The sequence below is a fragment of the Physeter macrocephalus genome, chromosome 16 (genome assembly GCF_002837175.3).
Source record: "Physeter macrocephalus isolate SW-GA chromosome 16, ASM283717v5, whole genome shotgun sequence".
NCBI classification, from domain to species: Eukaryota; Metazoa; Chordata; class Mammalia; order Artiodactyla; family Physeteridae; genus Physeter; species Physeter macrocephalus.
The window spans coordinates 58013021-58040559 of record NC_041229.1 but is presented as its reverse complement, the minus strand read 5'-3'; the positions used below and the strand labels follow the sequence as shown (position 1 = coordinate 58040559).

The window sequence follows — 27539 nt, the reverse complement described above, 5'->3', positions numbered from 1 at the left end:
CTAGGATATTGCCTTGAGTAAACCTGTCATACAGATTGTTTATTGTAGTATCTAAAAGGATAGAAAGCTAGCTGGAACTTCATGATACTTATATAATAGGTTGTGCTGTAAAATATATATGACATAAAATTTGCCATTTTAACCACTTTAAGTGTACAATTCAGTGGCCTTAAGTACATTCACAATGTTGTGCAATCATCACTGCTTTCTTTTTCCGAAAGATTTTGATCACTCCAAACAGAAACTGTGTACCCATTAATATCTCCCCATTCTACCATCACCCCAGGCCCTAGTAACTTCTAACCTTCTTTCTACAAATTTGCCTATTCTAGATATGTAAGTGGAATCATATCGTATTTGTCCTTTTGTGACCGGGCTTATTTCACTCAGCATAATGTTTTCAAGGTTCATTCACATTATAACATATTTTAGTACTACATTCCTTTTTTTGGCTGGATATCCCATTGTATGCATATATCACATTTTGTTGATCCTTTCATCTCCTTACCACTTTTTGGCTCTTGTGAATAATGCTGCAATAAACATTGGAATACAAGTATCTGTTTGACTCCTGGTTTTATTTTGGGTATATAATTAGGAGTGGAATTGCTGGGTCATGGGAATAATTGAATGTTTAATTTTTTGAGAAATTGTCATACTGTTTTCTACAGCAGCTGCACCATTTTACATTCCTACTAGCAATGTATGAGGGCTCCAATTACTCCATGTTCTTGTTAGCACTTGTTATTTTCTGAGTTTAAAAAATATAATCATTCTAGTGGGTATCTCATTAGGTTTTGATTTGCATTTCCCTAATGAATAATGATGTTGAGCCTTTTTTCATGTTCTTATTGACCATTTATATCTCTTCTTTGGAGAAATGTCTATTCAAGTCTTTTGCTTAGTTTTGAATTGGGTTGTTTGTCTTTTGGTTGTTGAGTTGTAAGAGTTTTTTTAATGTATTCTGAGTATTAAATCCTTATCAGATAACATGATTTGCAAATATTTTCTCCCACTCTATAGGTTGTCTTTTCACTTCTTTGATAGTGTCCTTTGCACAAAAGTTTTTAATTTTGATGAAGTCCAATTAACCTGTTTGTTCTTTTTGGCATAAGTTGTTTATGCTTTTCTATTTGGCTTTTTTACTCAGCATAATTATTTTGAGATTCATTCACTTATTACATGTATCAATAGTTTATTCTTTTTTATTGCAGAGTACTATTTCATTGTATGGATATGTCACAATTTGTTTATCTGTTTGCCTGTTAATAGACATTTGGGTTGTTTCCAGTTCTTGGCTATTACAAATAAAGCTACTGTGGACATTCACATGCAAGTCTTTGTATAGAATAAAATTTTTTTTCTCTTAGGTAAATACTTAGGCATGAGATGGCTGGATCATATGGTAGGTGTGTGTCCTATTTTAAGAAACTGCCAAACTTTTCCAAAGTGGTTTTACCATTTTAATTCCTACCAGTAGAGTATGAAAGTTCTGGTTTCTCTCAATCTTTGTCAACGTTTGCTGTGGTGAGTCTTTTTAATTTTAGCAATTCTAACTGGTGTGTAGTGGTATCTCATTGTGGTTTTAATTTGTATTTCCCCGATGACCAATGATGTTGAGCATCTTTTCATGTGTTTATTTGTATTTTCTTGCTGTTGAATTTTGAAAGATCTTCAGATACAAGTCTTAACAGGTATATGCTTTGCAAATATTCTTCTCCCAGTGTGTGTCAGTCTTTTCATTTTCTTAGAGCCTTTTGATGGGTAGAAGTTTTTAACTTTCAAAAAATACAGTTTAGGGCTTCCCTGGTGGCACAGTGGTTAAGAATCCACCTGTCAATGTAGGGGACATGGGTTCAAGGCCTGGTCTGGGAAGATCCCACATGCCGCAGAGCAGTTAAGCACATGGGCCACAACTACTGAGCCTGTGCTCTAGAGCCCACGTGCCTCAACTCCTGAAGCCCGCGCGCCTAGAGCCCATGCTCTGCAACAAGAGAAGCCACTGCAGTGAGAAGCCCGCACACCGCAACGAAAGTAGCCCCCGCTTGCTGCAACTAGAGAAAGCCGCTCACAGCAACAAAGAACCAAAGCAGCTAAAAATAAATAAATTTATTTATTTAAAAAAAATACAGTTTATACATTTTTTTTCCTTTGTGGATTTTGCTTTTGGTGTTATATCCAAGAATTCTTTTCCCAGCCCAAAGTCACAAAGATTTTCTGTGTTTTCTTCCAGACGTTTTAGAGTTTTAGGCTTTACATGTAGGTCTGTGATCCATTTTGAGTTAATTTTTATATATGGTGTGCATATGGATTTCCCATTTATTCTGGCACCATTTGTTGAAAAGACTATCCTTTCTCCATTGGATTGCCTTTTGCACCTTTGTCAAAAATTAGTTACCCATATATTTATGGGTTTATTTCTAAACTCTGTATTGTATCTGTACCATTGATCTGTTTGTTTATTTTCACACCAATACCATGCTGTTTTGATTATTGTAGCTTTATAATAAGTCTTGAAATCCATTAGTATTAATCCTCTAATTTTGTTCTTTTTCAAAGTTATTTTGGCTTCTTGGTTCTCTGTATATCCATCTGAATTTTAGTATTGGCTAGCCAGTTTCTACAAAAAAACTTGCTGGCATTCTGATTGGGATTGCATTGAGTCTATAGATCAATTTGGGGAGAACTGACATCTCAATAATTGAGTCTTCATATCCGTCAACATGGTATTCTTCTATTTATTTAGGTCTTCTTTAGTTTCTCTTGGAAGTGTTTTGTGGTTTTCACTTTCCAGATATTTTGTCAGATTTATCTTAAGTATTTCACATTTTTGGATATTACTGTAAGTGTTACAATTCTTGCGAGTATATAAAAATACTGTTGGTTTTTATATTTTGATATTATATCCTACAGCTGTGCTAAACTCATTTAGTAGTTTTAGTAGCTTTTTTGTAGATTCTAGTGGATTTTCTACATGGAGGATCATGTTGTCTGTGAATAATGACTGTTATTACTGGAGGACTTTACTTGCAGATTTTAAAATGATAGTCATCAAGACTCTATGGTGTCGGCATAAGGAAAAGACATATAATCAATGGAATAGAGTATAGTCCTGGAATAGACCCACTCATATATAGTCAGTTGATGTTCACAAAGGCACAAAAGTAATTCAGTGTCAAAAGAACAGTCTTTTCAACAATGGTGCTGGAACAAACTGAATATCCTATGAATAAGTAAAAGTCAATCTTGATCTCTCCTTTATACCATATACAAACATTAATTTAAAATGCATAATAGACTAAATGTAAAAGCTAAAACTATGCAGAAGAAAACAGAAGAAAAAGTTATTGACCTTGGGGTAGCCAAAGATTTACTAGACAAGAACCCAAAAAATCCTAATCACAGAAGAAAAAAATGATATTGAATTTTATTAAAGTTAAAAACCTCCACTCATTTAAGAAATAAGCAAAGCAAAGACTGGGAGAAGATAGTCTCAAAATGTGTATCTAACAGTGGACTTTTATCCAGAACTTATAAAAAAAACCTCATGCACCTAATAATAAGGTTAAAAAAATAGGATAAAAGGTTTTATTGAAAATAGACACTTCACAAAAGAAGACATGCTACTAAACATAAAAGATGCTCAACATAATTAACCAGCAGGGAAATACTCGTTAAAATCACATATAGGATATCCCCTACATCCTCTGGAATAGCTAAAATCAAAAGGCTAAGAATTCCACGTGTCCAAATGAGTATGAGAATGTAAATAAGCTGGAACTCTCATGCATTGTTAGTGAGAATGTAATCCTCCCTCGGTATTTGTGGGGGAATGGTTCCAGAAACCCCGTGGATACCAAAATCCATGGATGCTCAAGTCCCTTATATAAAATCGCAGAGTACAGTTGGCCTTTGGTGTCTGTGGGTTTGGTGTACATGGGTTCCACCAAAGACAGATTGATTTTTGATCTGTGGTTGGTTAAATCCACTGATGGTGGAACCCACGGATGTGGAGGGCTGACTGTGTAAAATGGTATAACCTCCATGGGAAACATTTTGGCAGTTTATAAATTTAAACATATACTTACTACTTGACCCAGCAATTCCACTTGTAGCTGTTTAGACAAGCAAAGTAAAAACATCTGTTCACAAAAAGACATGAATGTTCATAACAGCTTTATAACAGCCCCAAACTGAATACAACCCAAATGTACAATACTTGAATGGATAAACAAATTGTGGTATATTCATACAATGGAATATAACTCATCCATAAAAGGAATATAATATAATAAACTTAGTAACATGGATGAATATCAAAAATATGCTGTGAATGAATCCTGACATAAAGGAATATATGGTGTATGATTTTATAACAGGCAAAACTAATCTGTAGTCATAGTTATAAGATTAAGGGTTGCTTAGGGCTGAGTAGCATGGGAGATTGATTACTAGTGGGTTTTTTTTTGTCATTTGTCTTTGTTTTTGTTTTTGTTTTTGTCTGTGCTGCAAGGCTTGTGGGATCTTAGTTTCCTGACGAGGAATCGAACCTGGGCCCTCGGCGGTGAAAGCACAGAGTCCTAGCCACTGGACTGCCAAGGAATTCCCACTAGTGGGTTTGAAGGGACTTTTTTAGGTGGTAAAAATGTTCTATATCTTGATTAGGGATACAGTTACATGGATATATACATTTGTCAAAATTCATCGAGCTGTGCATCATTTTATCATATGTAGATTATGCCTCAACATAGTTGATTTTAAAAAAATCAGTTCAAAGTGGATTGTAGATCTAAATGTGAAAGGTCAAATAATAAGCTCCTTAAAGATACCATGAGAGAATTTCTGAAATGGGATATAAAAAACACTAATGTTAAATTAAGCTGTATTAAAACCTGGAGCATCTTGTCTTTAAAAGGCACTAACAAGAGGGTGAAAAAGGCAAGCTACCGTGAGAGGGGAAAAAAAGTGTGGGTGTGTGGGTGGGTGTATGTATGTATATTGTAGGTATATTTTTTTTTCTTGAAAACTGCCTCATATTCAAAAAATATAAATAACTCCTACAAATTACTAGGGAAAATCCCAAATATTTTAAAGGAGAAAGGGCAACAATGTGAATAGGCACGTCATAAAAGAGAATTTCCAAATAGTCAATAAAGACATGAAAGCTGCTTTAGATCTTTAGTCATCAGAGAAATGCAAATTGAAGTCATAATGCTGTATCAATATATATATGCACTGAAATGGCGAAAATAGACAATACTGAGTGTTAACAAGGTTGAGAGCAACTGTCATTCTGCTACATTGCAGGTTGGGGTGGGAGTGTAATTTGTAGAACCAGTTTGGGGAAACTATGGCAGTGTACCCGTGCGTTATGACTAAACAGCTTCTCTTTTAGAATATGCCGCACAGCAGTATGTGTGTCAGGATACATACTCAAGAATGTACATAGCAGTTTATTTGTAAATAGCTGTATATTAATAACTACACAAATATCCATTAACAATAGAATTGTTTTGTAGTCAAACAATGGAATACTATAAAACAATGAGAAAGAGCAACCTACTACATGCAACTACATGGATGAATCTCACAAATGGAATGTTGACTGAAGGAAGACAGATTCAATACATATATAAGAGTCCACTTACATAAATTTCAGAAATAGGTGAAATGATTCTTTTTAGTGTGGGAAGCTGGGATCATGGTTACTTTGGGGTGAGGAATAGGCACAAGGGGTACTGGTAATATATTGTTTCTTGATCTGGGTAGTAGTTACATGGATGTGCTTATTTTGTCTAATTTTTCATGCTTTACATTTATGATTTGTACACTGTGTATAATGCTTTGATTTTTAAAAGTTTATTTTTGGGAATTCACTGGTGGTCCAGTGGTTAAGACTCTGCGCTTCCACTTCAGGGGTTCGATCTCTGGTCGGGGAACTAAGATCCCGCATGCCACGTGGCCTGGCCAAAAAAAAAAAAAAAAAAAAAAAAAGTTTATTTTTAAAAATTAATGATGACAAAGTAAAGATATTTTGAGGAAAAAAATTACACTGTACTCTTGATAGTGTGGCTGAGAATGAGATTACTGTACAGAAGTCAATAGTTTTTCTTTAATAATTAAAATCTAAAAATGGAGGCGGGGGCTTCCCTGGTGGCGCAGTGGTTGAGAGTCCGCCTGCCGATTCAGGGGACACGGGTTCGTGCCCCGGTCCGGGAGGATCCCACATGCCGCGGAGCGGCTGGGCCCGTGAGCCATGGCCGCTGAGCCTGCGCATCCGGAGCCTGTGCTCCGCAACGGGAGAGGCCACAACAGTGAGAGGCCCGCGTACCGCAAAAAAAAAAAAAAAAAAAAAAAATGGAAGGCAGGGACTTCCCTAGCAGTCCAGTGGTTAGGACTCCCCGCTTCCGCTGCAGGGGGCATGGGTTCCATCCTTGGTCAGGGAACTAAGATCCCGTGAGCTGCTGGGCGTGGCCAATAAATTTTTTAAAAAATGGAGGCAGTAATAAGCATTCCACTTACAGTGGTGGGCGGCTTCATTTGGTACAAGCTGAGATCTCTTTTGTTTTGGCTCCTACTGCTTGCCTCTTGCTTTTAGCTCTAGGGCTTCTCTGTGGTTGCTGCTGCAGTCCTTACCATGAGAACTTACTTGAGTTGTACAAGCCAGTGTCAGGGGTATTTAACATCCAGTGGAGCAAACTTTGGTCAGCAGGAAGTGGGAGTCTATTTATATACATATATATATATATATATATGCTTCCCCCTTTCTCACTTCTGATTGATAGTCTTGAGCTGCATTGCATACAGTTTCTCATATTGTCTTCTGTAGCCAACTGTCAAGCCAACCACTTTTATTGGCTCGCTGTCTCTCCTTGTTATACTACTCCATCCTTAACTCCTGGTCCCCAATAAAGTATTCATGAATAAGCCTTCTACTCAGACTCTGACCTGCTCCCCATAACAAAGAATTATCTAGCCCAAAATGTCAGTAGTACTGAGGTTGAGAAACTGGTATTTGAAGCCAGTGGTTTGCTTTAAAATCTAAGCTCTTCGATATTCAAACACTGACTTCAGGAAATAACCACTGAATGTTAATTTTTGTGTCTATAGAATGATAATGATAAGGTAAGCTCTATAAACTTAATGCCCAAAACATGGAAGAGTTCAATAAACAGCAGCTATTGATACTTCTTATTCAAGTTTATATGCTATTTTCTGACACTCTTGAGTCATTTTCGCTGAATATAAAAACTCTTTCCTAGATACCAAGTTCTCAAGTCCTTATAAATAACCATCAAAAGGGACAAAAAAAAAAGCATCTGCAGAACCCAATACAGAGAAAACACCAACATGATTCATGTGAAGATTTAAATGTATATATGGGTTTTTCAGTTTTGTAAATTTTTACCTTTAAGGTGATGCTGTGTTAGCAGAGACTCAACACTGCAGTGAGAAGGTTGTTTTGCCAACAACACACAAGTTCATTGTCAAAAACTTTGAGAGCAGCCATAAACATTATTAGGAGGCAAAGGATGCATTCTAAAACACTAGAAAAGCCAGAGAACATAGTATGTAAACACAATTAAGCACAAAACAAAATAACACTAAAATACGTAAAACAGGAAATTTATATTTAGTTTTTAAAAAATAGCAATGTCTGTGTATGTATATATTGTTGGGGGCTATCCTATGCATTTCAGATGTTTAGTAGCAGTTCCTGGCCTCTACCCACTAGATGCCAGTAGCACCACACACCTTATCCCCTCAGTTGTGACAGCCAAAAGTGTCTCCAGACATTGCCAGATGTATCCTGAGAGGCAAAATCATCCTTGGTTGAGAACAACTGAGGTAAACGTAGATTTGAATTCCAGCTCCAAGGCTATGGCTCTGTGAATTTGCCATAGTTCTTTTTAAACCTTAGTTTTGTTTTTTAATTTTTAAAGTAGAGATAATGAGATAATGTAACAGTGCTTTAGCTCAGCACCTGACACATAGAGTTCAGTAAATGATAATGTGATGCTAAAACCTGTTTTTTGTGTGTGCCACTCTGCCTTTCTATCCTCTAAAAGTGAAATGCCCCTTTGTAGCCTGTGGTCATCTAAGATCATTAAAAGGCATTGATCTTTCATGTGGGCAGTTAGCATAGACTTCAGGTTTGCTTTCTGCCTAGCTATGGATTAGCTTTCTTCCTCTTGTGTTCTTGTTTGACTTGGGCAGAGTTGGGAGTACATTATTTCATTTGAATCTCCTCCTGACATAACATTGTTTATGGTGTTCTTTGCACATTCATAACCTCTTGAATTAGACCCAGCATGTTAAGGACTAGTTCAGGCTTATTGGAATCATACCTATGGAAATTGGAAAGATAAGACTAAATCTTTATTGTTTTTTATTGTTATTGTTGTTTTTGTTTTTTAACCCAGTTGACAGCCAATGAAAAATATTTATTTGTTCTTTAGTTTTATTTTATAAGTATGATTAAAAATATTAATAGCCTAGAATTGCTTTCATATACATTGTCATTTAAATTTTATTAAAATCCCAGGCAATGAAAAGAGAATAAAGGGAGGTTAGGAAAGCGAACTCTTGATATACTGTAAGTATATAGCAAGATACTACAGTAAATACTTTATATTATTATCTCATTTATTTCTTACAACAATATCTGCAAAGTAAGTAGCATTATCCTATATTGTAGGTGAGCATATGGTGGTTCATTTGCCCAAGATCATGTAGCTGCTAAACAAGTGACAGAACCACTAGAACCCAGGTTTTAAATTCCAAAACCCATCTCATTTTCATAATGCCATGCTACCTCCCCCAAATGAGGAGCATATTAGTCTGCCTTAACTTTCTTTGTAGACAATGTATCTTGACCTATCCTGTGGATCACAAGATCCACATAAATTGTAGGACATTGGAACTGTGATAAGCCATTTTTTCTGTTTTCATTAGGCCCAAAGACCTGTCTTGCCTAGACCAACTTCTCTGGCCCTCTGTGGCCTAAATCTTTGCTGTTCTCCTGGTGCAGTGCAGTTATGTCTGGTTTATGGGAGTAAGGAAAGTTTTTAGGTTCCGCCTTTTTTGGCTAAGTGAATAAACCTTATTTTTTGATTATGTGTATTATCTTAGCCTTTGTGATTTCATATTGCTCAAGAATGCAGAGCAGTTAAATCTTAAGCCATGAAGGGAATGTTTGGCAAGATTCAAGTAAAAGTAGACTTAAAAATTAAGAGGGCTTTATATCAAATAAGAAAATAGTCTCAAAACTTTCCTGTTTGTTCTAATAGACTACCGAGTAAAAGATGTTTTTAAGTTTATAGTTGCCTAAAACTGCTGTCTTGGTGTGATTTGTATTTTTAGCTGAGAGAAGAAAAGTTACAAGAGGAGAAAACCTCTGAAGATCAAATCCACAGGCTGTTACCAGAGGATACAGAAATGGGAAAAAGGAAAATGGATGAACAGAAAAAAAGAGATGAGCCTTTAGTACTGAAGACAAATCTAGAGTGTGTAAGTAGATCACCTTTTTGATGGACACCTGCCTCAAAATCAGCAATTAGCCCAGGTGATGTGGATCTGAAAAACCTTTGTTGGTGAACAGTAACAATCATTGACTGTGCAGCTTAAGAGTAGTGAAGAACTTAGCATTCAGATGGAGAGCTGGAGAAAATGATTTGTGAATGGGACAATGAGACTTGTGTGGAAAGATTAAGGGGGAACAGTGGGGGAAAAAGGTGAGTGAGAGGAAAAACCTGGTATAGTTTACTACTTGTGATAAGTTTTATACATGTATTGTCATTTTGATTTATGAGTTGTTACTTGACATCTGAGTTCTGTATGTGTTATATCCTCAACTAGATTTCCTTTTAGTTTGTATTTTACTTCTCCTTACTCTTTATAATGCCCCAAGCAGCACAGTTCTATTTACAAAGTAGGTCCTCAATATTAGATTACTTAGTTTAAACTTAACCTAATTATACTTCTAATTGGGCCAAATCTTGCCTGAATTTTTTTTCATTACTTATTTACCAAGCAAATTACTGGAAAATGTTGTAAATGGTATATTTAACTAATACAAGAAAGCACTTTTGGAGGATCCACTGATTATGGCTCAAATGGATGATTACAATTGTTTTTTTTTTCTTTAGTAATTCATATTGGATTAGACATCTTCTATTACTTGCTATATGTACTTAGCATACCTTTGGAGTCATATCTATTAAAATGTTTTGTGATTCAGGCTTGTTAGTATTTCAGGCTATATTTTTAATTAGGTGGATTTAATAAAGCTTTACCATATATAAAGACAGACAACATACCAGAATAGAGGGAAAAAAAATCTCTAGACCTGAAGTCTGCCTGTTAAACAGATCCCAGCATTGTAACAGATTGTATAACTTTGGCCAGGTTACTTAATTTCTCTGTGCCTTAGGTTTACTCTTTGCAAGGCATTTTTCCGGAATTTCAAAATTTGAGATTACTTAAGCTTTCTTGGATTGATAGTATTTGCTGACTGTCAATGTATATGTGGGGCTTTTTTACCCCAGTTATAATAATAATAATTGTTACTATTTAATTATTGTTAAAAACAACCATTTGCATTCCAAGCTTCTAAAAGATTCAGTTTAACAAATATGAAATGCTTATGTACTCTCAGTGCTCTGTTCATTGGGAACTACAAAAGGAAAAAGACGGCTTTTGGAGAGAATACAGTTTATCTAGGAAGGGAGGAATAAAATATATGATAGTCTTGTGCATATAGTATGTCTTCTGACTAAGCCCCAACTGTTGTCTGTAGTCTCTAAAGACCGCAAACTCTGCCTCTTCACCCCAACAGGACTGTCCATGAGTGTCCTCAGGGAAAACAGCCCAGAAAGACATTTCTTTTTAGGACAAACCAATTTTGACAAAGAGAGCTTACTCTTTACTATGGTCCTTTAGATAGAAAGAACCTATTGTTTTCGGCCTTGCCAGATCTAGGTTTCCTCCAGGAAATGATCTCTAGTATTAATTCATAGCAAGGATGGGAAATTGCTCTAATTATTTTTTCTTTTGCCACTATAATCTTTGAAGTAGAAATTAATTACATCAACCTAAAATTTAATCTTAAAAGGAATCAGGAAGTACAAATCCTGATTGGCAATGGCCAGTTTTGCAAAATTTCCTATACATTGAATAAAATCAGATCTATGAACACTTTAAGTTTTAGATTTTTGTGATTTTACCTTTTTTCTGTTTGCTTTTATATTTTTGAGGACTTTTACAATTTTACTTTAAATATGTCTTAAGAAATTTTGGTGTTGAACAAATAATTTCATTTAGTTTAGCCAAGGATACATTCATATTGAGACTGAAAAGAAGCTCAAGTGGTCTCAGTGGAAAGACAGCTGAAGGATTATATTTTATAGAGAGAGTATTATGATTAGAGCTGGACTGATCATTTCACCCTCCTGCTCCAAAAACCTCAGTGGCTCCCCATTTCCTGTGGAATTAAATGAGAACTCTTCACCCCAACATTCAGGTCCTTAGTATTATTCTAGCTTATCTTTCCATTTTTGCTTACATCCGAGAACTCCAGGGAACAGAGCTGTTTGCTTTCTCCCAAATGTATAATCTATGCTTTCCTTCCTGAGAATCCTTGCTCTTGCATTTCATCTCATTGAAATGCCACTGACCTTACCTGTTGAAAGGCTATTTATCTTTCCATGTCCAGTTCAAAAGCTGTCACCTTCCTGGAACCTATAGGGATTCCTCACTTTTTCTCCACTCCCATCATCCATTCTCTTCAACTTTCCTCTCCTCACTTTGTAACTTTTATAGGACTTACTTCATTCTTCCTTACATTATGGTTATTTGTGTGTTTGTGTTTCTCTACTTAATTTGTAAGTTTGTTAAGTATAGGAAATGTGTCTTACTGTTTTTTAAATCTCCCATAGTACCTTGCACATCACAAGTGTTTGATACGTGTTTATCAAGTTGAATCCAAATAGAGGAAGAAAAGTGCTTATTCTAGAAACAGTTATTTGTTCAGAAAGAAAATAAAATAGGCACGATGTTTAATTTATTACGATTTGTTATGGTGCAGTTAATACCGACAATAGTGCGATTGTTGGAAAACAATTTGGTGTAACAATTATAGTCATACCAAAGATTATAAAGTTGAAAGTGAAAAATTGCTTATCATCCCATAACCTAGAGATAACTCCTATAAACATTTTGGTGAATATCCTTCCAGACTTCTTTTCTAAGTTTGTTTGTGTGTGTGTGTGTGTGTGTGTGTGTGTGTGTGTGTGTATAAAATATATTGTTTTTCTTTTCAGAAAATGTAACCCAGTATACATACTGTTTTATAACCTTCTTTAATAAATTATAAGTCCTGGCTGTCTTTCCATGTAAATAAAGAATACCATATCATTATTTAGTGGTCTGCTAGTTATTCTTTACTGTAGAATTTATCCAATTAATTTGTTTAATTGATCTGTTGAGATTTTGCTATCTTAAACCACTGCTGTGGTGAAATCCACATGTCTCATTAGTTCCTTATAAATTACTAGAAGTGGAAAGATCAGATCAAAGGGAGTGTACTTTTTAAGACTTTTTGGTATTTATTATTCAGTTGACCTCCAGAAAGTTTGTATTAAACTTTGAACTTTAAAGTTTGTATTAAACAGTAGTAAACAAATGTGCTAAACTAATTTCCTCACACCCTTGCCAACCCTGGGTATTATCATTCTTTTAATTTTTTTTAGGCATAACATTTAAAAATATATCATTTTAGAGATTTCCATTTTAGGAATCGATAGTCCTATATGCTTGTTTTTATCCAAAGTTAAAGATGAGAGGTAAATATTTTCCTATCTTATGGCTCTAGGTTTTGTGAGGGTAGAAATATAGAGGGATTGGGGGTCAGGGTACCTTCTGTTTATATAATTATTTATTTATAATAATGTAAATTTATTTTCAACAATTAAAAGGAACCTGGCATATACCTATTATAATACGAGTTTTTTTGTTAAAACATTAATAGTATTAAAATTGATATAAATAAAATCTGTCTTTTGTTGAGCACTTACTACTTGTGAGCTAATGCACTATGTGTTTTTAATGGTTAATCACAATATACGTAGTAGACAGATCATTTTTAATTTTATAGATGAGAAACTGAGGCTCAAAAAGGTAAAGCAACTAACCTATAGTGACAGTGATAGCTAAGCAATAGAGCTGGAATTTGAACATTCTTTTATTTGGTACTGAATTGATTATGCAGAAAGACCTAAAAAAATTGCCATTATTTATCCCCTGTTGAGTCTGTTGATGTCAGAACTTCTTCTTTCTTTCCAATAAATTTGGTAATGGGTTAGTGCTATTAAAGTTTCTCCAGTGAATAGTTTGTACAACAGGGGTCTTTAAGGAGTGATAGATACCCTACAGAATTGAAAAGCTTCTCTGTAAATTGTAATCCTTCAACTGTTTCTTAAAGGCTGTTGGAAACATAGCCTGTTGTATGAATGTGCCTGTCAACCTAGAGAATAACAAAGCATTTAAGGAATACAGGGTACTCTGAGCCATAAGATGCCTTGCATGCCTCTGTCTATCAACTCTAACTTTGATAGTCATTTAATCATTAGAAAACTGGTTAATCATTAGATTATTAGACTTTTTTTGTTTACCTACTATATAATGGTATCAGAAGTTTTAAAGAAAAGGTGGTCACTTGCTCTCAAAGAGTCTGTTGTCTACAGCAGAAATCAGACTCCTAAATAAGAAGCTACAGTTCAGTGTGATTAGTTGCTCCCCCTATAAAGAAGACACTCATATTGAATCATGAGCAAATCCTCATATGTGTATGCAAAAGACACACGTAAAAGAAACTTTGAATGTAAATTTAAAGACTCAAAAAGATACTCTAAAATAAAATGAAGGTAAATGAATGAGTGTCAGCAAGATGGAAAAAGCTGATCTAAGGGTATTTGGAAGCGAAAGTGACATTTAAGATGCCTCTGAAAGGCCAGTGAGTATTTTATAGGCAGAGAATGTGGAAGGAGAATCTTAGGCAAAGGGACTAATGGCATGTGCAAAAGAATAGGAGTTTTGAAAGACTATGATGGTACATGTGGAGAGTAGAAAGTAGTATGATTGCAGTAGAGCTCAAGGAGTTCCCTGTGTGGGAACTGGTGGGAGAAAAACTTGGAAGAAGATTGGATCTAGTTTCTGAAGGTTATTGGATCATGCTGAGGTATTTAGACTTTATCCTGAAGTCACCAACGGTTAAGCAGGGGAGTGATGGGATTCTTTCTGTGTGTTTGATAATATGGAGGGGATTGGAGGGAAGAAAGACTGGAGAGAGCAAGACCCATAAGTAGATTATTGCAGTAGTCAAGGCAGAAGATGATGAGAATCTAAGGAAAGGCAGTGACAATGAGTATACATGAGAAGAGTTAGCTCTGAAAGACATTCAAGGAGTAGAATGGAGCAAAGTAGACATAACGTGGAGGCAGTTTGGAGACAGATGCTCTGGATCACAGTGCCAACGTTAACTACTTATTAACTCTACAATCCTAGGCAAATTAACTACTCTGAGCCTCAGTTTGCCATCTGTAAAAGGTAATAATCCCTTCTTAGTGGGGTAGGTTAAAGAGTAGATGAAATAAAATATTTGGATGTGTTGGGGTACTCAAAACCTCTATACAATGTTATTATGGCTTTGAAGAAAGGAAAGGAAAGAGTCATGGGTGACATTGAAGCTTCTAACTGGGTTGGTAGGGGGACTTAGAGAAGAGAAAGATTGAGTTTGATTTTGGATATATTAAGTTTGAGCTGCATTTGGGATATCCAGATTGGGATCCCAGGAGGCAGTTGGAAACAGATTGGAACTCAGAGAGAGCATATAATAGAAAGAGAGATTTGAACAATAGCTTTGGGAGATTCCATGGGAGCCCCAAATGGACAGTGTTGTCTCCCTTGTCTCCTGCCAGTGTCCTGCGCGTCTCTCAGATTCAGAGAATGAAGAACCTTCTCGAGGCAAGATGATACAGACACACCGCTCGGCATTTGTTTCCAAGAACAACTCCTACTCCTTATCTTTCCTGGCAGGGTAAGAGACTGATATTGAATTCTTTCATTTTGGGATATGAGACAAAAGGGACTGGGGGAGCTTTAAAGTGTTTGTTGTAGCTACTTAGGGGGAGGTGGGAGTGAGGGAAAATGGGGGAACTTGTTTTCAAATATGGGTTAGGAATAAGGGGCTGACCTGAAATTTTAAAGAAAAGTAAATTTTACCCAATTCGGGTATCCTCAGGATAAGATTGTACTAATTGCTCTGCTGCAGAGTTGAATTTTCTTTTCTGGGAGGAAACAACAAAGCCTTCAGCAGCCATTGATATTGAAGACAGTATCCATGGATTTTCTTTGTGGACTTTTTTTCCTCTTAATAGGAACTTGAGGCCAGAGTTGATGTATTTTCAATGCCTGGAACTAAAATATATATTGATAGGTTTCAAGAGGGCAAACTAAAAAGTTTTTAAGACCTTTGTCAAGGCATTTCTTGTTCCTTTAGACTTTGCAGGCCCTAGGGAGGAAAGGAAGGAGGAATTGGATGAATGTTGGGTGATGGAAGAATAATGAAGGGCTCGGTGGAAGGAAGGAAAGAAGGATGGATAGATGGATGGATAGGTAGGTAGGTAGATAGATAACAAGAGGGAAAGGAAGAGAAGAAGAAATGAAAGAAGAGAGGAAGGCTGGAAGGAATCATTTATTCAACAGACAGTAGGTACTACGTGCCATGCCCTCTCTTTTAATATAAAAAGACACAGTCTTTACCCCATTTTGTTGTCCATTTTGATTTAAAGCTGGCATTACTCACCCTTATTTCTAGGGTTCTTCTCCTCCTTCCCACAGCACTATGAAGTGTATCTCTCTTGCTGTTCCTATGGACATATACCTGCACCCTTTATATCTTAAGGCTTTTTATTGCTACTCACTAATAAATATGACCAAAAAAATCTACCAAGTTTAAGAATGTTATAAAGTTCATACTGTTGTGATCCCTGTTGTTTTTATATCTGAATCCTTTTGGTATATGTTCTGATTTTCCTGTTCTTTCTTTTTCTTTTTTAAATTTTATTGGAGTATAGTTGATTTACAATGTCGTGTTAGTTTCAGGTGTACAGTAAAGTGATTCAGTTATACATATATATATTCATTCTTTTTCAGATTCTTTTCCCATATAGGTTATTACAGAATATTGAGTATTTCCTGTTATTTCTGTGAGTAAAATTCGCTAAACCTCTCCTTCTCTTAAATGCCTCCCCTTCTCTGGGTGACAGTAACTCCTTCCAGGAATGCCCTTTCCTAAACTGTTTATTCACTCATTTGACATTTGTTGAATGGCCACTGGATTGTAGCCGCTGTAGCTTGACTGATGAAATGAGAACCCAATACGTAAGATGTAAGCCAGTGTACTTAACCTTTTATGGTGATGATGAAACTCTTGCTTTGTGCATATGAGCTTGAACTATAGATGCCCTGTAAAGTTAAAAAATTCAAGATTGCTTGACTGAGAATTGTCAGCTTCTGAATGTGTATGTGGATTTTTCCCCATTTATAGTGGGTATATCTTAATGATTATTAGAGGGATCTACTGAAAAGAGAAAAAGATCATATTAATTCCAATCAAGTCACAATAAATATCCCCTGAAACAAATAAATGTTGCTTTAGGCAGTCTGTGATTAGTTAATTAATATCTCTTCATTTGAAATAACTTGGGAAAAAGGAAAATTTTATTAAAACCCAAATATGATGCCAAGGCCAAATTGCCCCAGTTAATTGGAGTGGACACTGGATAGGTGAACTACTTATTACCAATTCCAGTCTCTACCCCTGTAATTCATTCTTTTAAAGTGGGTAGAAGGTTAATATGTTGTTACTTAGAAATGCCTACCAAGGAACTTAGAAAATTCTTCTCTAAAGGGCAAAATGTAAAGTCTATACAGAGGGGTGTGCTTTTGATTATGTGTGGCTCTGGAATATGTGTGGTATTATATCTTCTTTTCCTGCTCCTTGGCCCATCCTTGCCCTTAGTATGTATCATTGAGTCACAATGGGATTATAGGAAAATATTTACTTAACATGTTATTGTTAAGAAATGTTACAATCAGTATTATACATTTATGGATTTCAGCATTTATTTTTTCCAAATATCCAAGGTTGTGGGCTGAGTTCAGTTATTAGTACAGTTTTTAAAAAAATTAATTGGATTTGCTTGGTAGGGTTATCTTTTTAGGAAATAGTTTGCTGATGTCATGGAAACTTTAGGTTGGAAAATTTATTATGGTAATACTGTGAATTGCATCTCTTATTTAGTCAACATGTTTTACTTCTTAGTTAAGAAAATATTAAGTTTCAATTCTAAATGATATTTAGGAAAACAATATGAAGTTGTTAGTGCTGACAATGAGATGAGGCATATGGATATATTAAAAAAGAATTAGCATGGTGATGGTTGCATAGCGATGTGCCTGTAAACTTAAAATGGTTAAAATGGTAACTTTCATGTTATATATATTTTACCACAAGAAAAAAAGAATTAGCATTGTTAACAGTTTTGGGATATTTCAAATGCATTTTTTTCTGTCTGTTAAGCAATAACAGAAGAATAGGTTTTTCTCTGCAAGTTTGTTTCCTAAAGAGAGTTCATCTGCAAAAGCTTTAAAGTTTTTTACATCTGTATTTAAATCAAATTAATCTGCATTTATTTTACTTATCTACTTTATAAACTTTTCTTTCTTAAGCCCAAAAGCATGGAGTTAAGAGTGAGTAGTCCTGATAGGATGGTTATTTTGGAAGGAATCCATCAATAGATTCTGGCCGAGTCTTGCCAGTAGCTCAGTCTATTTTCATTTGAAACATTCAAAGCAAAGAATGTTTTGCGGCACTATTAATAAAGTTCTATAGCCCTTTGAAAATGAAACTTCTTCCAAATAGGCAGATAGAGTAATAGTTAACCCAAGGTCATTTCTAAGTAAATTATAAAATATATGTGAATTGAAAAGAATTAACCTGAACCATAAGATATATAATTATAAAGTTAGGCTTTTATTTTAAATACCTGAAAAACTGGTTTGTTTGTTTATTTGTTTAAATTTATTTCCCTTCATTCCTCATGCCCTCTTCACCACTAGAAGAATCAAACAAAAAACGTGGTTGCAAGTTATTCTAAAAGCTCAGTCTGGAAAAACTTTCTCTGTTGAGCTACTGTCTTTTCTAAGAGCTACACGTTCAGTTGTGTTTTCCTCTTTGCTTTGGCTGTCAGGAAGTTTAGAATTAAGACGGAGTTTTCAATTCAGTCATCATGGCCTTCCAACATGGCATATAATTAAAAAAAATAATTTTTGGTATACTCTTCTCATATTTATTACTTAATGTGGTCTTTATTCTCTATTAACGCTCATTCTTTATGTATTTTTACTGTAAGTCACTTAAAATTCTTCTTGGGAATAAGGTATAACCATAAAAAGAAATATAATCAAACCATCTATCCTCCTTCCAGTTTAAAAAATGAAAAAAGGAAAGTGATGCAGTAATGCCAGTACTGCCATTCTCTACAAAACTGTATCTTAAGTAAATGGTGCCTAGTGAGATTCCCGGCATATGATAAGCCTTCAGTGAGTATAGCTGCTGCTATTTTGTTGTTATCTTCTTTTAGAACTCTTAGAACTGAAAAGGATCTTAAATATTGTTTTATCTAATTCCTTTGTTTTATGGGTGAGAAGACTAAAGCTCAGCGAGAGACCATGGCTTGCCAAATCTTAGACTGCTAGAGTAGTAGGACAGTGAGTTAGAACTGAGATTTCTTGGCTCTTTCCACTATACCCTTTTGTCCCCCGTGACTTTCTTATAGATCCCTATGCTGCCTCTGCCCATTTTCCCACTAGGCTTTAAATCCTTTGCAAGCAGGGACAAAAATCTTGTTTACCATTGTATTCACAGTACTTAGTACAGTGCCTGGCACATAGCAGAGGCTTAATAAATACTTGTGGAATGTTTAATGAGATAGGTCTTGTGCCCTTGGGTAGGTTAAAGGGGGCTTTGTCAGAATTGTCAAACTTGCAGAGTCCCTAGGAGGGAGGACTCTGGGAGCTGTGGAGGAAACAGATTGGCTGGTGGCTGTTGTTTAGACTAGATTCCATAGGATTAATATGGGATTTAGGGGGAGTCTAATGACCACATTGATAAAGCTTTTATACTATAAAGTTGCCTTTAGCTCTTTAATACATTAGCAGTAGCTTATGAGGATCCTTTTTATAGATTCTGTAAAAGAAAAATCTGTGTTACACTGAGTAATAATTAAGCCTTAATTAAGTAGAAATTAACTACATTATTTTGTTTTCTAATGCCCATATACTTTAAGCCTGAGTCTGTGGTTCAGAGTGGGGTGCAGCAAAAGAGACCTGAAGTGTCTGTGCTTCCTCTAAGGTGTGTGTGTAAGGAGAGACAGAGACAGACTGACTGCAGACTCAGTCATATTAACTGCATGCCCAGCCACTGTTGGAGTGAATTAAAATATGCAGACTTGTTCCTCTTTTTTAAAATGAACGAATGAAAATATAGATGCTTTCAGTGGACAGATACCAGACACATAAATGATGTGATACTGGAGGACTAGCTTTATTATTTTTTAATTAATTTATTTTATTTTTGGCTGTGTTGGGTCTTCGTTGCTGTGCACAGGCTTTCTCTAGTTGCAGCGAGCGGGGGCTACTCTTCCTTGTGGTGCACGGACTTCTCATCGCGGTGGCTTCTCCTGTTGCGGAGCGTGGGCTCTAGGCACGCGGGCTTCAGTAATTGTGGCTTGCGGGTTCTAGAGCGCAGGTTCAGTAGTTGTGGCGCGCAGGCTTAGTTGCTCCGCAGCATGTGGGATCTTACTGGACCAAGGCTTGAACCTGTGTCTCCTGCATTGGCAGGTGGATTCTTAACCACTGTGCCACCAGGGAAGCCCTGGAGGACTAGCTTTAGAATTGATGAAAGGAGGCAAACCAGAGAGGTGAGGGTGGAGAAGCCAGTCTAGGGAGTTTTAGGGAAGTAGTGGTATGAGCTTGAGTAAAATCAGTTGACCTCCTTCTGTATCATTTATGTAAAATGCAAGTTGTTATGCCCTACCTATTGCTGGGCAGGGGATTTCCCTGAATGATTTCTTAAGATTCTTTTCACCTCTAAAACTGAAGTGTCTAGAAGTGGCTTAGAGCAGGGTTTTAAAAGGTGGAGGAAATGTGACCAGGGCATGAAAAGGAAAGGGTAAGGCAGTTAGTGAGTTCTGTAAAAATCTCAGGATTAGACTTAGCAAGTTATGTGTGGGAAATAGTCCAAACAGTAACCATGAGGGAAAGGAGACTATGAGAGAAAAATGAGGTAGTGATTTAAAAGAAACCACAAGGCTTGATGATGGCCTGGGGCAGGTCGTGTGTGTGCGTGTGCGTGTGTGTGTGCGCGCGCGTGTGTGTTTTGGGGGAGGGATAAAAGAATAGAAGCGAATCAAGTGGATGAGCTGGTTAAGAGGACAAATCTTGTTAAGAGTATGGAGTATGGATGGAAAAGGAAGATAGCTTAAGGAGAAGTGATGTGGAATTTAAGGAGCAGGTTTTAGAGGTGTCAGTAATCTCTCTGCGTTACTAAAATAGGAATATACTGGTGGTTTTCAGAGGGGTCTGGCAGGATGGTGAAGGGTAGTATCAGGTAACTAGCTTTTTCCCAGGGCTTCCTGCCATGTTCAGTACTTTACATACCTCATTTCCTTTAGTTCTTACATTAATCCTATAAGATTTATAACATTCTAATTTTTCAGCTAAGGAAAATGCAGTTCAAAGAGGTTAAGTAACTCACCCCAGAACTTCTCACCTGAGTAGAGTGACAGAGATGGAATTGGAACTCAGGTCTCTCTTGACTCCAAACCTGTGCTCTTGCTAGCAAACCATTGTCAGAACCCTGTGACAGAAGGCTCTGTGCTTATTACCTCTTTGTCTTGAAATGATCTACCTTTACAACAGAAAGCTTCCTTCCTTCTGTTTGTTTAAATAATTTATACCCTGTCTTGTTCTAAAAAAATAAAAGATTGTACAGAGGTGGGTAAGAAGCTGTCCAGTTATCCTGTTGTTTGAGGGGACTCAAATCCTTTTGCATTACTCTAGGCCTTTTGAAATACAGCTGTGGAAACAATGTTCCTATCCATCAGCAAACAAATACTAGTGCATGTCCAGAATAGGCAAATATGTAGAGACAGAAAGTAGATCAGTGGTTGCTTAGGGCTGGAGGAGAAGGCGGGGTTTAGGAGTAATAGCTAAAGGGTATGAGGTTTCTTTATGAGGTGATGGAAATGTTTTAAAATGGTGGTGATGGTTAAATAACTCTGTGAATATACTAAAAACCATTAAATTTTACACTTTAAAAAAAGAAAGAGGGACTTCCCTGGTGGTGCAGTGGTTAAGAATCCGCCGGTCAATGCAGCGGACACGGGTTTGAAGCCCTGGTCCGGGAAGATTCCACATGCCGCGGAGCAACTAAACCTGTGTGCCACAACTACTGAGCCTGTGCTCTAGAGCCCGTGAGCCACAAGTACTGAAGCCCATGTGCCACAACTACCGAAGCCCGCCCGCCTAGAGCCCGTGCTCCGCAACAAGAGAAGCCACCGCAATAAGAAGCCCATGCACCGCAACGAAGACCCAATGCAGCCATAAATAAATAAATAAGTTAGTTAGTTAAAAAAAGAAAAAGAAAGAATGCTAGTATACACAAGGCAGATAACCCAACAATATACAAGGGAAGGATTGTAACAAAATCTTACCCATTTCTGGGTGCATGGCAGCTACAGCTAGGCCTAAGGAAGCTGCTGCTTTTATTCAAGTACGTGTGTGGGGGTGGGAGGCCTCACACACCCAGGCTAGGGGCTGGGAGGAGGATCCTCTCCGACCTTCAGCTTCTTGGTGGAACTCAGCTCTGCCAGACCTGAGAGTTTGATTAAAAAACTAATGTGGTATGGGTATGTGAGAGACAGAGAGAGTGATGAGTGAGCAATTAATAACATGAGCTATCTAATGTTTTATATCATGTAATACCATTTGAAAACTCTTTAAGCAGTGCTTTATAAGCATTAAATCTTCTAGCTTTCCAGCTGCATGTTTATACTGGCTGCTTCTCCTTTTCTTTGTTTGTAAGTCAGATGCATTGTGGTTGTGGGTATTTTTAGCTTAACTAGAAATCCCAGAAACCATCTGGTCCCTTGGCAGTGGAAATTTTAAGCTAGTTGCCTTTCAGACAATGCTGCTGTCTCGTTTATGACTTCATTATGTGTTTGGAAGAGAGAACTTCTCTAGACGTGCTGGGTCTATTCTATGGCAGAGTAGAGTAGAATGTAAGATCAGTATGCTGTGGTAGAAAGAGCACAGGCCTTAGAGTCTTGGAGATACAGGTTTAAACTTTGGCTTCAGCTGTGTGACCTGGAAAAATCACTTCCTTCAGTTCTTTGTCTGTAAATTAAGGATGCTGATTTATAGGGTTTCTATATGGATTAAATGAGATACAGTATATTTAAAACACACAATGCCTGACAGACAATAGATTCCTAATAAATGATGAAGTTTTCTTTCCTTTCCTTAAGGATGTCATAGGCATTTCTGTTTATATTTTTATTCACTTATAAGAAATTTATTGAATATATCCACTATGTGCCAGGCACCGTGTGAGGGTTTGGGAATATAGAAATGGATGTGCACAAAGGTGGGAGGAGTAGTTACTTCCTCTGTTTTTTAGCAAAGGTATTGTTTGAGCTCTTAAATCTTAGGAACATTATCAAGTTTACTGCTGATGATTCTCAGCCAGCATTGAAGCCTCTTAACCTGACCAAATACTACAATAATAATATCTATATATTATGTTGATGGTTTACATGATATTTTCACATTCATGATTTTTGTGACTCTTCATGTGACAATAACAACATTGGGGGAATATAGTTATATAGGAACGAAGTTTATGTATGCTATTGAAATTGAGTTCGTATTAGTTTGAAATATATTGTCTTCAATTAAGATGTTAATTGTAATTCCCCAGGGCAACCACTAAGAAAATAACTAAAACATACATAGTTAAAGAAATAAGAAGGAAATCAAAATGGTACAGTAGGAGATATCTAACACAAAAGAAGGCATTAATGGAGACATTGTGGAACAAAAAAGTATAAGACATATAGAAAATAAATAGAAAAATTGCAGAAGTTCTTCCTTATCAGTAATTACATTAAATGTAAATGAATTAAACTCTCCAATTAAAAGGCAGAGATTGGCAGAATGGATTTAAAAACAGTATAGTCCAAATATATGATGAGACTCACTTTAGATCCAGAGACAGAAGTAGGTTGAAAGTGAAAGATGTAAACAGTGACCAAAAGAGAACTAGAATAGCTATACAATATCAGACAACATAGACTTTAGGACAAAAATTATTACAAGAGACAAAGAGAGGCATTGTATAATTATAAAAGGGTCAATCCGCAAAGAAGATTTAACAGCTGTAAACACATGTATGCCTAATTATGGGTCCATAAAATATGTGAAGCAAAAACTGACAGAATTAAGGGGAATAATAGACATTTTAATATTAATAGTTGGAGACTTTAACACCCACTTTCAATGATGGGTAGGCTATACAGATGAAAGATAAACAAAGGATATAGAAGACTTGAATAATACTGTATACCTAGCTAGAAACAAAATACCTAACTGATTCAAGAAGAAATTGAAAATCTGAATAGACCTATATAACAAGTGAAAAGGTTGAACCAGTAATCAAAAAACATCTGGCAAAGAAAAGCCCAGGACCAGATGGCTTCACTGGTGTTACTACCAAACATTTAAAAAAGAATCAACATGAATGTTTCTCAGACTCTTTCAAAAATTAGAAGAGGAGTGAATACTTCCTGACTCATTCATTCTTTGAAGCCAGTATTACCCTGATACCAAAGCCATATGCAGACATCACAAGAAAAGAAAACTACAGACCAATATCCTTTATGAATCTATAGTCCAGCACGCCATTGGAGGAAAAAAAGTACAAGCTTTGATGCATTAGAGAGGGTAAGAGAAACACTTTGACTTAACCTGCATCACCCCTACCCCAGGGCAGCAGAGCTCAGGTTCAAGAGAGATTTTCCTGGCTGGTGATTGCCCCTATGGGAGAAAGTGAGAGCGTGTGAGTGAACACCTGGCTTCTCCAACTGTATAAGAAGCCCATTTCTCTCCTGCCTCAACCAGAGTATTGAATCATGATCTACATGACCTAGGGGAAGGAAGAGTCTGGGAAAGCAGCAGATAAGACTCTCAGAGGGCATTAAAGGGATGAGGATCTTACTAACTACATTACAGACTCCACCCACAAGTCACTGGGGAAGCCTCACCTGTGGGTCCTCCCAACTGGCCCATGGGCACTCCCATCGCTCCACATGCCTAATTCACACATGCTTCCACCCTGTGGCCAGTTCCCTGTGCATGCTCCCAGTGGCAGTGAGCGAGTTTTGGCAAATGGCCAGTAAGCATGTGTAGAAAGCCAGCTAGAATCTGTGGGCAAGGGAGAGACCACAAATGAGCTTTATTGCCACCCTTGGGAAAACAAAATGGAGGCTGTCAGTTTTCGGCCTGGTGTGTTGGAGTATCAAGATAAGGCATACAAGCTTGAGAATTTTGCCACAGAGGGAGAAAGCAAGGAGCTGGTGTATCCATAGAAGATCTGAGAAAATCCCAGCATTCCTACCAGAGCTGTTGGAAGGTTTTTCTCTCCTGAAGGCAGTTAGTAAAGTTTGGAGGAGGTGACTGCTACTTCAAATGTGAGGACAGCAATGCAAGACGTCAAGGAACATGAAAAATCAAGGAAACATGACAGCATCAAAGGATCATAACAGTCTTCCAGTATTGAATCCCCAAAAACATGGAGATCTGTGATTTATCCAAAAAAGACTTCAAATTAGCTGTTTTAAGGAAGCTCAGTGAGCTACAAGATATGGGGATATATGTATATGTATGGCTGATTCACTTTGTTGTACAGTAGAAACTAACACAACACTGTAAAGCAATTATACTCCAATAAATATGTAAAAATTAATTAATTAATAAGAGCTGAGAACTTCCCAAATCTGGGGAGAGATTTGGATATATAAGTTTGTGAAGCTCATAGGTCACCAAACAAACTCAACCTAAAGCCATTCTCTCCAAGGTACTGTATTATCAGGCCACCCAAGATGGCTGTTCTCTTGCTCTCTGTACATCCCCTGCTCAACCAGTCCCTGCTTCACCTACACGCTACTCACATAACTGACCTGCCCTCTTAATCATAGAGCCTAATCAGTTAATGCCTATATTCTTGTACCCCCTCCCCACTCCCCATCTAGTGATTGTTCTAATCTTTAGATCAGAACATCTCCACCATGGTAGCTTATCAAAGGGGCAGTAAGGGGCGTGCTCCTCTGCTCGTTCCCTGGTAACTGATAAGCCAACCTGACATCAATTCCCCCTATAACTGGTAACCTTCCTCTCCCCCTGGTAGTGAAGACCACTGCCATGTCTTGCCCACTGTCTGCTGCACACAGTGGGGTGTCACTCCAGGACCTTGCTTCAGACATGTGAGATCCCTGTTTAATCCCATTAAACTACTGATGTCTCTGTTGCTAACTCTGGGCTCTTTCTTCCGTCTTGAGGCTGGGCAAGTAGAGGGCTTGCAGGCCTACAGGGTATGGCTCAACAGACACATTACGATAAAACTGTCTATATAAAAGACAAAGTGAGCATCTTAAAAGCAGCAAGAGAAAAGGATTATAACTTACAAGGGAACTCACATAAGGTTATCAGTAGAATTCTCAACAGAAACGATACAGTCCAGAGGAGTAGGATGATATATTCAGAGCACTGAAAGGAAAAAAAAAAAACCTGCCAGCCAAAATACTCTGTCTAGTAAAGTTGCACTTCATATATGAAGGAGAGGTAAAGACTTTCCCAGACACACAAAAGCTGAGGGAGTTCATCACCACTAGACCTGCCTTACAAGAAATGCTGAAAGGAGTTCTTCAGGCTGAAACAAAATTAAACAAATTAGTAACATGAAAACATATGAAAATATACAACACTCTGGTAAAGGTAAGTATATAGTCAAATTAAGAATAATGTTAACATGGTGATATGTTAACCACATAACTGTAGTATAAATGTTAAAAGGACAAGAGTATTAAAAATAACTATAGCTAAACTAATTTGTTAATGAATACACAATATAAAAAGACATCAAGTGTTTTGTGACATTGAAATGTTTTGTGACATTAGAAACAAAATGGAGGAGAGTAAAAGGGTAAAGTGTTGTATGCGATCGAAGTTAAGTTGTTATCAAGCATAAAATAGACTCATATCTATAAGATGTTTTATGTAAGCCTCATGATAGCCACAAAGCAAAAACCTACAGTGGATTCACATAAAATAAAAAGGGAATCAAAGCATACCTCTATAGAAAATCATCAGTTCACAAAGGAAGGCCACAAGAGAGGGATTAAGGAACAAGAGAACTACAAAACAGCTAGAAAACAATGACTAAGATGGCATTAGTAAATCCTTACATATCAGTAATCACTCTAAATGTAAATGGATTAAATTCTCCTATCAAAAGTCATAGAGTGGACTTGCACAAGCCTCTTAGGTAGCATCATCCACCAGAGCGCAGACAGCAGAAGCAAGAAGAACTACAATCCTGCAGCCTGTGGAACAAAAACCACATTCACAGAAAAATAGACAAGATGCAAAGACAGAGGGCTATGTACCAGCTGAAGGAACAAGATAAAAGCCCCGAAAAAAAACTAAATGCAGTGGAGACAGGCAGCCTTCCAGAAAAAGAATTCAGAATAATGATAGTGAAGATGATCCAGGACCTCGGAAAAAGATGGAGGCAAAGATCGAGAAGATGCAAGAAATGTTTAAAAAAGACCTAGAAGAATTAAAGAACAAACAAACAGAGATGAACAATACAATAACTGAAATGAAAACTACACTAGAAGGAATCCATAGCAGAATAACTGAGGCAGAAGAACGGGTAAGTGACCTGGAAGACAGAATGGTGGAATTCACTGCTGCAGAACAGAATCAAGAAAAAAGAATGAAAAGAAATGAAGACAGCCTAAGAGACCTCTGGGACAACATTAAACGCAACAACATTTCCATTATAGGGTTCCCAGAAGGAGAAGAGAGAGAAAGGACCAAAGAAAATATTTGAAGAGATTATAGTCGAAAACTTCCCTAACATGGGAAAGGAAATAGCCACCCAAGTCCAGGAAGTGCAGAGAGTCCCATACAGGATAAACCCAAGGAGAGACATGCCGAGACACATAGTAATCAAATTGGCAAAAAATAAGACAAAGAAAAATTATTGAAAGCAGCAAGGGAAAAACGACAAATAACATACAAGGGAACTCCCATAAGGTTAACAGCTGATTTCTCAGCAGAAACTCTACAAGCCAGAA

General features: G+C 36.8%; 1 protein-coding gene across 5 annotated transcripts in view; it reads left to right on the top strand.

Annotated features, from left to right (window-relative positions):
- RNF169 (ring finger protein 169) overlaps positions 1–27539 on the top strand; it is a 141602-nt gene that overhangs the window by 52570 nt on the left and 61493 nt on the right. For all 5 annotated transcript variants that reach the window (XR_003683739.1, XM_028501629.1, XM_028501628.2 and 2 more), the window contains exons 3-4: positions 9364–9510; positions 14976–15094. Coding sequence is in view for 4 of the 5 variants with exons in the window: in XM_028501629.1 (XP_028357430.1) it covers positions 9364–9510; positions 14976–15094 (266 nt within the window). In the remaining variant the exon portion in view is untranslated. The remainder of the gene's footprint in view (positions 1–9363; positions 9511–14975; positions 15095–27539) is intronic.